The following is a 12,175-nucleotide window of genomic DNA, read 5'->3' on the forward strand; positions in this document are numbered from 1 at the left end:
GATGAGGATTGGCTTTAGGTGTGTGGGTAACTGGAAACTGGGGAGCCAGGTAAAAGGGAGAGGTCTGAGAAGGGTGAATGAAAGCCTTTAAGGGGGATATGAATGGGATCTGTTTGGCAGATCTGCACATCTGTTGGAATGTTTTGGCCTCCTCAGCAGGGGGAGCCCCAGGATCAGATTTGTCCAATCTGGCTTTTGAGCATCAGTCCTGATGGGTGGATCGAAAATTTTTCATATTTTGTTGTTCAGCTCAAAACCAGCTCCATGAGCTTCTCAGCACTTAGTTGAGTGTGAGATGCTCAGCAAGGGGCTCCCCCAAGTTCAGCAGCTGTCCTGAGGGCTTTTTTCTGCATCTTACCCTGCTGTTTTTCCCAAACCTTGTTGAGGACAGCCCTGCATCCCTCCAGCTGTGTGCTCAGCAGTGGACCAGGGCTCAGTTTGCTCCATCTCCTTCCCTTCCTGGAGTTCCAGGAGGTCTGAGCTGCTCTGAAATCATGAAATCATCAGCCAGTGTCAAATGTGAAGCTGATGGAAATCTTTGGTGTGTGACTTGACGTGTCACTGGCCTTAGGAAATGGCTGGTGTTTGTTGGGAAGGGTGGAAGGAGTGAGCCCTGCAGTCCTCCCATCCCTGTGCCCTGGGCAGCTCTCCAGCAGCACAGGGCTGTCCACAGCTGCCTTAGGAAGTCACCTGGGGTGACATGGAAAGGCACAATGCAAAGTCTTGGTGAAGCCTCTGGCTAGCAGGCAGCTGGGCTGGCTTTGAATTCCTTCAGTGGTTCAGAAGGGGTCAGTTAAATGGGAGATGTCCTCCTGGAGCCCTGTGTCCCTGAGGGCAGTGCCCAGCTGCCCTGAGGGGCTGGGGAGCAGCAGTGGGGGTGCTGTGGGGGGACCCCAGCCTTGGCTCTGCTGATGGAGTGTTCTCCTTGGCCCACAGCTGGTGAATGCAGGGGAGGATGTGCTGGTGTTCTACAACGACAGAGCCTCCTTCCAGACCCTGGTGCAGATGATGAGGTCGGAGAGGGACCGGATGGATGAGAACAGCCCCCTGATGTACCACATCCACCTGGTGGAGCTGCTGGCTGTCTGCACAGAGGGCAAAAACGTCTACACAGAAATCAAATGCAACTCCCTCCTCCCTCTGGATGACATTGTCAGGGTGGTGACCCACGAGGACTGCATACCTGAGGTGAGGGCTTGCAGGAGAGCTGGGCTGTTTGTGTTAGAAATGTGCTGGGTTTGGGTGAGAGAGTTGATACTGCTGGGTCTGGCCTGGCCAAGGGGGTTGGTGCAGGTGGGCAGCGAGCTGGGAACTGCAGCCCTTCCCTGCTGCTGCTGTTGGCACCCTCAGCCAGCCTGGAGAGTCAAGTTAAATCCTTTTATACTTCCTCCTTACCCTGAGAGTGGGAATGTGATGCTGTACTTGGTTATTTTATAGGGTTCTTGAGGCAGAGAGGTTTATGGATGTGCTGCTAACCTTGAACAGATGGTTCTGCAGAACTGGAAATTATTATTATGCTGACGTTTTGTCTGCAGTAATCCTGGTGGTTTTTTATTGGATGGTGTCTTGCTATTCATGGCATTAAATTTCACCAGTGTTTAAGTGAAAGGAAGAAGAAGAATGCCAAATGATCTATGTAGAACTTTTAATGTGACATTATATTCATTCATGCCACCATTCAGGTTTTTATTCTTTATGAATTATTTGCTCTACTTTTAGGTCAAAATAGCATACATCAACTTCTTGAATCACTGCTATGTGGACACAGAAGTAGAAATGAAAGAGATTTACACCAGTAATCACATGTGGAAGCTGTTTGAGAACTTCCTGGTGGACATCTGTCGGGTAATGTATCTGCACCAAGGAACTGAATTCAGCTTAAAAACCTCTTTATTCCAGAGCAGTTAGGTTCAGACATCCCAATGCATCCAGGCAATAAGTACCCTGAATGCTCTGTTCCTGCAAATATGTGCCTCCTTTTCCTTGTGCCTGTGGATTTCATTAGTCATATTCCATGGAACACATTCATATTTTCCTTTTTAAAAGAAAAAAATCCGAGCCCAAACCAAAGCTCAGTGAAGCTCCACACCCTGCTCCTTTGTCCAGTGCCTTTTCTGTCCTGCCACCTGGCCTGCTTATTCTGGCCAGCATCACTGAGCTCCTTCCTGAGCAGCACTCAGCGTTTTTTGGCAGGTCAGGACAGATTGTTTTCCAGCCTTGGTGTTTATTTGGCCATATGGCTTTTTGCCTGGGATTCCAAGTATTTCCCCATACGAAAGCATTACACCTCAGTCCTCCCCATCCTGCTCTTGCCTTCCTCCAAGACACTGTGGTTTTTCCCCTCCCCCAGAGCTGTGCTCTGGGCCAGCACACCAAACCAGGAACAGCTCTGGCTCTGCGCTGGCGTGGGCTGGAGATGCAGAGCCCCATTGTCACTGAATTGCTGGGACCAGGACAATGTGAAACGAGGAACTCCAGTCCCAGCTGCCCCTGTGAGCTGCCCCTGACCCTGCTCTGGTTTGTGCTGCAGGCCTGCAACAACACCAGCGACAGGAAGCACGCGGACGCCGTCCTGGAGAAGTACGTGACCGAGATCGTCATGAGCATCGTCACCACCTTCTTCAGCTCCCCCTTCTCCGACCAGAGCACCACCCTGCAGGTGGGGAAATGCACACACAGCAGGGAGGGCACTGCCAGGGCCCTTGTGTTCATTCCCCTTTGGTGCCATTGACAGTGCAAAGGAAACGCAGGGGAGCAGTGCTGGTGTAACTGGGGGCAAATACGTCGCAGTTCTTGGTGACCAGACTGGTCTTTTGCTGTAGAAATGGAAAAATATGTAGGTCACAGTCCAAATGTTCTTCTAGAAAAGCTCAAATGTCACACTAATTCATCAGTGCATTCAACTCTGTGCTACCACCAAGGTCTTCTGTAGGGAGTTCTTGTGTGTCATTGAATGCCAGAGTGGTTTGTGATGGAAGGGACTGTGGCCTTGTCCTGGGCTCTGCCCTTCCTCTGTGCCATGTACCTGAGCTGCCCTGCTCTCACTTGTCATCTCTGAGATTGCAGCATTTGAATACACATCTTGCCATCCTATTTTAGCCATCTGTTAATGTTATATCAGCAGTTTTTCTTTAGTTTCTCAATCTCCCCCTCTGTCTAGCAAGATGAAGTCACTTGGTTCACCTCTTTTCCCATCTCAGTTGATAGATCTGCCTTGTCCTAGATTCATCTTTCCTCCTCATCTCCAAGTTAAAAGTGGTTTCTCTCCCTTTTCCTGCCTGTCAATACTCTTGTCTGTACCCAGGCTTTCTCCCCCAGAGGAGCACAGCCTGTTGTCCCACCTGCCTGGTGTCCATCCCTGCTCCAGGTGGGATTTCCTCCCCTCTGAGGTGTGCTGCAGGTGGGCTCATCTCTGTAGACAAGGGTTGTGGCCACTCTGCTCTGGGTTCAGCCCCTCCCTGCCCTTCCAGCTGCACCTCCTCAGCCCAGCCAGCCTCCTCTTGCCTCCTGCTCCTTCATGTCAGGGCTTGTTTGACTGAAATTCTTCCTGCCCTGAGTCAGCCTTGTTAGTTCAGGGAACACCTTGTCCATCTGTCATGTGGTTCCAATCACATAAAATTAGGAGAGCACAAATCTCTTGGCAAAGGACAGCTGCCCACAGCTTCTCTTTAACAAACATCGTTCAGCCTGTTTGCCTCCAAAGTTGTTGCTGCCCAAGGTTTCCCTTCCCAGGTGCAGCTGGAGACATGAGGGACATGGAGTAAATTTCCTATTTGATTTATTGACCTTGTTTAACCAGATGAAACATCTTAAAGGGTTTTTGAGACCAAAAAAGTCTTTAGACATGAACTGACAGGAATATGTGAGTGGTTTAAATCCAAGCATGCAGGTATTTTCAGGGCCCTGGGTGGATGCTGTTGTTTGCCATGGCTTTTGGTGTTTGGCTTATTTCCAGAAAGGATAATGGGTATTTGCCTCTTGGCAATTTTGGGGGCTTGAATTTTGGTTCCCATACATTTTGTAATGGTGTTTTATTTACTTGATCTAATAGATTTAATTAGCTAATGGATTTGGCTTTTTACTCTAACTCCACTTTTTTTCTTGCAAACAGGCTTTACTGTTGGCCAGAATAAATGAGGTATTTTTTCCCTGGTTCCTAAGTCCTGTGGTGTTTGCACTGTGGTGTAGTCCCTGTAGCTGATAGAAGCATTCCATAGCTAGTGGGCACAGGGACACAAGGTGTTCCCTCTCAGATTGAAATACTTAAAATCTCTTTCCTCTACAGGTTGTAGTATCTTGTTCTTCTAAATAGTCACTGTACAAAACCAAACGGAGTTTTGGTCACCATTGCTGGCCAGCTGCAAAGGTGAAAGAACAGAGCTCGTGGGCTTGGCTGTGTTGGAGCAGCTCACCTGTCTGTAGTGGAAGATCACCTTGTGAAATTCAGGGGTGAAAACCACACCTTGATTTTGGCTGATCCTGTAGCAGCTGCAGTGTTTGCCACTAGCCACTGCCTGTGTTCCAAATAACATGCAGCTGCTTTCTCAGTGAATTGGATACCAGCTAATAATGCTTGGAATGATGAGTTTCCAACTCTGGAGCTCTGCCATCACATAGCCAAGCCCCATTTACCTGTGGCCTCTTGAGTCAGCTGCTGGTCAACACTAAAAGAGGGATCTGTGTGCCAGGGTTGCTGATAGCTCTGATAAAACAGATGAAGGTGACTGCTCACTTCCTTTGCTTAGTCAGGCCTCAATTACCAGGGCTTTCTGCTGCAGAAGCTCCTGTTTCATTTTCCCTTCCAGCATTGGTTCCCACCCTTCCCATCCAGCTGCTGATCCCGTGGTAGATACCCTGCCACCACAGAGAGTTGCCCAACAAGTGCTGCAGACCAGCTGGAAGGGACTGGGGAGTGCCAGCTGGGCTGGGAGCAGCGAGCCCTGCTCGGGGGGAGGCTGTGACTGTGCTGTGCTTGCCTTGCAGACCCGGCAGCCCGTGTTTGTGCAGCTGCTGCAGGGGGTGTTCAGGGTCTACCACTGCACCTGGCTCATGCCCAGCCAGAAGGCCTCTGTGGAGAGCTGCATCCGGGTGCTCTCTGATGTAGGTAAGGAGTGGGGTGGGCACAGCTGCCTGCTCCAGGACTGCAGCCATCCAGGCTGGCTGCTGCTGTGTCGTCCTGCCACAGGGACAGTGTGGTTTGTGTCCTGCAGGTGCCACCTGGGGTAACTCACAGTCCAGGCTTGGGCTGATAGATCATTGTGGTTGAGCAGTGGGTGTTGTCACTGTCACCTGAAGTGCTTTCTCTGTCTAACCTCAAAACTCCCTGCAGTCCCGTTGATCTGCAGCAGGGAGATGTTTTTCATGGAATTGCTGAGGTTGGGAAAGCCCTCCAGGATCATCAAGTCCAAGTTGTGCCCAATGCCCATCTTGTCCCTGAGTGCCACCTCCAGCCCTTCCTTGGACACCTCCAGGGATGGGCACTCCAAGCCTTCCTGAGCAGTTCCAAAGCCTGACCAATCTTTCCATGGAGAAGTTGTTCCTGCTGTCCAGCCTGACCCTGCCCTGGTGCAGCTGGGAGTGCCACTCCTGCCCATAAATTTGCTCCACTTTCGGTGTCCACAAGAGCAACTGGTACTGGATATGGGGTCAGGTTCTGCTGCTGTGTGCCCACGTGTGCCAGCACGAGCTGTTGGGGCTGTGTGTTTAGGGAAGGATTCCTACTCCCACACCTCAAACAACAGGAACAGCTCTGAGGTGTGGAAGCCTCTAAACATAATCCTGCCCAGGCCTGACTCTGCCCTGTTTAAAATGCACTCAAAGAGCCATGGAATGGTTAAGGTTGGAAAAGATCTCTTAAGGTGGTCAAGTCCAGCTGCCAGCTCAGCACCACCACTGTGGTACCATTAAAGCATGAACTCAAGTGCCATATACCAATGGTTTTTTGTCACCTCTCTGGGCAGCCCTTTCTAATGCTTTACAACCTTTCTGTGGGAAAAAAAAAAAGTCCTAATGTCCTAATTTGCCAGTGTCTAATCTAAACCTTCCCTGGTGCAACTTGAGGCTGTTTCCTCTCAGCCTGGGCAGGAGAGTTTGTAGAAGGAAGGGACTGCGTAGACCTTTGTCCTGTTTTTGTGCTGGTTCACGGGCTCAGGGTCTCAGTTCCCACTGCTTTTCCTTGTTGCAGCCAAAAGCAGAGCGATTGCCATTCCTGTGGACTTGGACAGCCAGGTGAACAACCTGTTCCTGAAATCCCACAACATCGTGCAGAAGACGGCCATGAACTGGCGCATGACAGCGCGCAACGCCGCGCGCAGGGACTCGGTGCTCGCTGCCTCCAGGGACTACAGGAACATCATCGAGAGGCTCCAGGTGACTGCACAGCCCCCTTCCCCCTGCAGGGCCACAGCACGCTGAAAATCTCACCTGACGAAACCCTGAGGTGACTGCACAGCCCCCTTCCCCCTGCAGGGCCACAGCACGCTGAAAATCTCACCTGACCAAACCCTGAGGTGACTGCACAGCCCCCTTCCCCCTGCAGGGCCACAGCACACTGAAAATCTCACCTGACCAAACCCTGAGGTGACTGCACAGCCCCCTTCCCCCTGCAGGGCCACAGCACGCTGAAAAATCTCACCTGACCAAACCCTGAGGTGACTGCACAGCCCCCTTCCCCCTGCAGGGCCACAGCACGCTGAAAATCTCACCTGACCAAACCCTGAGGTCTTTTAATTTATCCAGGCAGGACAGACCTCATTGTCCTGCCCCTCATCCACCATTAGTGAAATGAATTCAGCTCTGCATGTGTTGTTAATGTTTGTCTGAACCTGGTGTGGTTGATCCCCAGGACATCGTGTCGGCCTTGGAGGACCGCCTGCGCCCCCTGGTCCAGGCAGAGCTGTCAGTGCTGGTGGATGTGCTCCACAGGCCTGAGCTGCTCTTCCCAGAGAACACAGATGCCAGGAGGAAATGTGAAAGCGGAGGTTTCATTTGCAAGTGAGTTGTCTTACAGGTCTGCCTTGTTTTACTTGATATCCTCTGGAATACCTGTAAAAATCAGCTTTTTGTGATATGGTCAAGGCAGTTTGTCCTTGGTGGGGAAGAAAAACAACTTGTGGGAACGGGGAAAGCCTGGTTGATATGTTCTCCCACCTAATGCTTCAGAATGTCTGCTGCAGGATGCAAGTGTCCTGAGCAGTTGTATAAATGAGTTACATTTTGAGCTGATCCAGTTATTGATAGCTGCCTTCACCCCGGAGTGTTCCTGAGGTGCTGGGTGAATACACCAGCATCAGTTGTTGTCATGGGCATCACCACAGCTGGAGGGAAGGAAAGGGGAGATTACAAAGTCATTTAGAGGGTACTGGAGAGCAGATGAAGCTTCTCCCCTCACCTCCTGGAGGGGTGGGCTCTCTACAGAGGTGGTGGAAGCTGGGCACTGAGTGAGTCCCAAGTGCTGGGTGGGATGGATTTGGGATTGCACCCTCCAGGGCTCTCAGTCTGTTTTTTAACCAAGTGGAATACATTTCTTACTGATAACTGGCTGCTCTGGAGGACCACCAGGTCCTGGATCCCACTGATTCCTTGCTGCCTGCAGCCAGAGGGATGTTTTGGCTCTTTTCCTGCCCACAGCTTCCCCTGTAGCTGTCAGGTGTTGCTCTGGAGAGAAGGTTCCAAAATGGTTGTGTAACAGTGTGATGATAAACCTTGTGTGCAGCATAAACCAGTGCAGATGAGCACATATATCTTACCTCATTTTTAGAATATTTGCACTAACCTGATTGATGGCTTTTTTCAGGTTAATTAAGCACACAAAGCAGCTGCTGGAGGAGAATGAGGAGAAGCTGTGCATTAAGGTATTACAGACGCTCAGGGAAATGATGACCAAAGATAGAGGCTATGGAGAAAAGGTAAGGTACAGTCCAGCATTCTGTTAAACACTGGCTTTATTCAGGAAAGGAAAATAAAACTCCTGCTTTTTCAAGCTGTTTTGAATGTGTAAGCACTTCTAGGCTGGAGCAGGGACAAAACATTTTTAGTCAACCAATACCTTTCAAATTGTATTTGAAGTTAAGCTTGTTTCTGCTGCTTTTCTTCTTGGGACTGGCAGGTTTAGGTCTAATCCCCGCAGTTGCTGGCACTCCAAAATATCAATTTTGTTGCCTTTTTCCTGAAGACTGTAACATCTTTATTTGATTCCCAGGTTTAGGTGACTCTCAGGTCATGTAACCTTGCAACAAGAGGGTGTTTTGTAGTTAATTTGAATTTGTGTACAACTGAGTAATCTTGTTGTGGTTTATAGATGGGAACTCTCTGTACACCCACCCATGTTTCTTCTTTCCCTTTCCTACATACAACTCTTGACTGGTCGAGAGGAGCATTTTTCTGTAGGTACAGACCTGTTCTTTATTCCATCAGGACAGTGTGCATGCACCCATATGTTTGTGTTTCTAGAGCTGGTTGCAGTCAGCTGAGACTGGGATTTGGAGATTCTCCTGGAATTCTGGTCAGCTGAGGTTCTTCCCATGGCACCCAGTGGGTGCAGAGGAGCACAGCCTGCAGTGAGGAGTTGGGGAGCAGCTGGGAGGGGGGACGGGGGGAAGCTGGGATGTGGCAGGGCTCTCTGTGCCACTGGGAGGCTGTGCCCAGGAGCAGGTGGTGTCTCAGTCCTGTTCTCCCCCACAGGTGGGTTTGGAGCTGCTGCTCACACTCAATTCACAGCAAAAAGGGCAAAAACTTCAGAGTTTGGGAACAGCAGGAATCGTTTGTAGCAGCTGCCAGGGAGGGAGATGCTCCACAGGCAGGGGAACCTGCAGCATCCTGGCCAGCTGGGAATGTCAGCAGGAGGCAGGAGCAGGACGTGGTGCCAGGGCTCTGGGAGGGAGCAGTGGCAGCCTGGCACACGTGGGTGTGCACGTGTGGGCTGCTCCCAGCACACCCAGGCTGCACAGGCAGTGCCAGGGAGAGGAGACTCCCAGGAAAATGCCCTCAGGGTAGGGATGGCCAGGGCTCTGCTCCCTGCCCTGCCAGCAAGGCTCTTCCCAGTGCTGCCAGCCCAGCCCAGCTCCAGTTGCTGCTCTGCTCCTGCCTGGGCACTGCTGCCTCCACTCCCTGTGCAGCAGCAGTGGCTTGGAGTGAATTCCTGGGCTTGAGGGAATTCCCTGGCCAGCTGCAGGAAAGCAGCACATCCCTGTGGGATGGGGAGGGAGCAGGGAAGGGCACAGCTGCAGGTGTCAGCTTGGAGCACACTATCCTCTGCCCAAGTGGCTGTATCCTGTGCTGGGGCATCACCTTCTGTCCTCTCCTCAAGGTCCCTCCTCTGAGACATCCCAGCTGGAAGGGGCTGGCTGTGGCCAGGCTGCTCCTGGGGAAGGAGTGGGACTGGTGATCCTCTGATGAGTGCTGCTGTTTCCTGATGCTCAGCACTGGGGGTGGAACAGACTCAGTGTAACCACAGGTCACTTCTTACACTGCTCTAGCAGATCAGTGTGTCCTCTCCTGTCAAGACAGCCAGGAGCCACTGTCAAGGTCACCTTAAGTAATAAAAGCAGTGTGTGATGTATATCGTGTGTACTAGACACCAGTGCAACCCAAATCTGAGCTTTGAGAGTTTTCCTTAAATGTAATTTGCCACTGAGAGATTTTCCAAAATGGAAATTATTTTCTAGGAGTTTCTTAGGCTCCATTCAGCTTACTTGGATGAAGCAGTATTTCTAGAAGCTGCAGTTCACATACCTTACACCATTCAGACCATGGAGAACCCCACAAGGTGCTAAAAAATCTTCCAAGTGTGGCAGAAGCATTGATTTCTGAAGCAGTGGCTCAGTTACATAAGGAGTCAGGATATGCCTGCCTGGGAAGTGATTTCTGAGTCGGAAGGAGCAGCTGATTGCTCACAGATAGACTGTCAGTAGTAGTAGAACAGCTTTTGCTGTCTGGCTGTGAGCACTGCAGTGGGATTTATTCTCCCTTGTGACTCAGAGAACTGAATTTAGTCACCACCTAAAAGGTAGCACCTTTTGTTTTTGAAATCATCCTGTAGTGTAACAAAAAAAAGAGAAGGAAAAGCCCCTCTCATATTGCAAAAACCCTGCTGCAAATCCTGGAGTCCCTGCCTGGAGGTGCTTCCATCCATGGAGGTGCAGAGCTCACCCTTGGGAGCAGTTTATTGACCTCAAGCATAGAACCAGGGAAAGGCTTGGCTTGGAAGAGACCTTAAAGATGACCCAGTTCCCTCCCTGCCTTGGGCAGGGTCACCTTCCATTGCCCAGCCTGGCCTTGACCCCTTCCAGGGGTGGGGCAGCCATCCCTTCTGTCTCTGGGCAGCCTGTGCCAGGGCCTCCCCACCCTGCCAGGGCAGGGTTCCTTCCTAAGAACCCCTAAAACCCCTGGCAGTGCAGAGCTGTCATCCCTGTCCTGTCCCTGTGCCAGGGCTCTCAGCTGTCCCTCCCCACCTGTGTCCAGCCCTAGAGCTCTGGGGAGGTTCTGGCAGTGCCTGTGGTCCTGCTGCAGTCCCACGTGGTGCCCTCTGGGCAACCTGGCTTACAGGAGGATGTGAGGATGCACAGGGCTCCTCCTGTGCTGTGACTCTCCCAGCCCACAGACCACCCCACCCTGCTGGCCCTGAGCAGGGTGGGCAGTGCAGGGGGACACGGGGTGTGCTCCTGTCACCCAGAGCCCTGGTCCCACAGCTGGGGCTCCTCAGCAGCGAGCAGAACCCGTGGGCAGAGCACAGATGTACAGAAGCCTGTGGGAAGGCTGAAATTTTTCCATATTGCTGAAGACTCCTCGCTTGGCACGCGCTCAGGATGGCTCAGTGACGGGGAGCATACTGTGGAGTATTTAATAGGCACAAAACTGCTCTACATTGACAGTGTAGGCTAGACCCAAGTTTTTCACTGTGCTGAAACATGTCATTCATGCACGTCTCTCCTGGTGCCTAGCAGCTGACTCGCCTCAGCTCTGCATTGGGGAGCTCCATTTTTCCTCCCAGAGTGGAAATGCAGCCCCTGAGCTGCTGCTGCTGCTCAGGGCTCGTGACACTCCCGTGCCCAAGGGTGAAGTCCTTGGCTCTGGGTCAGGCAGCCCACGTGGTTTGTCCCTGGCACAGGAACAAAGCCAGGGTACATCCTGCCTCCCAAGCTGCCTGGCACAGCACTCCCAGCAGTGGCTGTTCCCTAACCCAGAGCTGGCAGATGTTCCTCATGCCCACTGCAGAAATAATGTTGGATAGCAGCGTTAGAGTGTTAAATGATTTATAAGATCCTTACATGAAATTTATGTTTCTTTTCTCTTACTAATCCTTGCTTTCAATTCTTCCCCTTCTTTCTTTCCCGGCAGATTACCATTGAATTGGATAATGCTGAGGTTTTAATTTTATTTCTTTTCTCCAGTGTTGTTTCTATGGTGTTTGTTTTACCAGTAGCCCTGTGATCTGTCCTGTCTCTGCAGCACTGAGCGTTCTGATTTGTGTGCCTGTGTCAGTGAATTAGTGGAGTTTTCAGTCTGCTGTGTGTCTATCCTGGGAACAGTTACCATAACTAATTCCATATGTCATTTCTTGGAATATTAATCCAGATGGAGTTATCACTTTTGGTAGTCTGCAGTCAGCTGGTGCCATGGTAGATCCTGTGAAGGTTAGGATCAGATCTGGAGGGTGACCTGCTCTAAGCAGTCAGCATTTAGCACTTGGCCACCATTCCCGTGTCATATGTGAAGGGGTTGTTTGTTCTTATTTGGGAAGCTCAATAGTGAGCTTTAGTGGTGCCCATGCAGGAGCTGGAGGAGGGTGGCTGCAGGTGGGACTGGGGAGGGGCAGGTCCTTGAGCAGAGATTGTGCTGCTGCTTTTCCCAGGGAGGGAAAGGGACAGTCCTGCGGCTCGTGAGAGCGTGGCAGTGCCCTGGCTGTGCCCCAGTGGGATGGGTGCAGTGTGACCCTGAGGAATCGGTGCCTGGGGAAGCTGTTTCTGGGTGAAAAGCCCTCTTTGAGGGGAAACTTGGAGTTCAGCTGACGTGGAGCTTTCCAAGGACTCTGACAAGCCTGGTGTCTGGTCGGGGCAGCAGCGCAGGGCGGAGGGAGCTGAGCTGCCTCTGCTCTGCCACTTCCTCATCAGCTCAAAAAAACCCTGGTGTGGGTGTGGAATTTGCATAAATGTATAATACTGAGAAAGTGATTGAC

The 12,175-nt window shown here is 51.3% G+C and overlaps 1 protein-coding gene across 1 annotated transcript in view; it reads left to right on the plus strand.

The window, feature by feature from the left end:
* Positions 1 to 12,175, plus strand: part of ITPR1 (inositol 1,4,5-trisphosphate receptor type 1) — a 163,560-nt gene that overhangs the window by 78,721 nt on the left and 72,664 nt on the right. The window contains exons 32-38 of the mRNA XM_059856856.1: positions 937 to 1,188; positions 1,720 to 1,845; positions 2,531 to 2,659; positions 4,984 to 5,104; positions 6,185 to 6,369; positions 6,845 to 6,993; positions 7,796 to 7,907. Coding sequence (XP_059712839.1) covers positions 937 to 1,188; positions 1,720 to 1,845; positions 2,531 to 2,659; positions 4,984 to 5,104; positions 6,185 to 6,369; positions 6,845 to 6,993; positions 7,796 to 7,907 — 1,074 coding nt within the window. The remainder of the gene's footprint in view (positions 1 to 936; positions 1,189 to 1,719; positions 1,846 to 2,530; positions 2,660 to 4,983; positions 5,105 to 6,184; positions 6,370 to 6,844; positions 6,994 to 7,795; positions 7,908 to 12,175) is intronic.

The sequence above is a fragment of the Haemorhous mexicanus genome, chromosome 11 (genome assembly GCF_027477595.1).
Source record: "Haemorhous mexicanus isolate bHaeMex1 chromosome 11, bHaeMex1.pri, whole genome shotgun sequence".
In the NCBI taxonomy this organism is placed as follows: Eukaryota; Metazoa; Chordata; class Aves; order Passeriformes; family Fringillidae; genus Haemorhous; species Haemorhous mexicanus.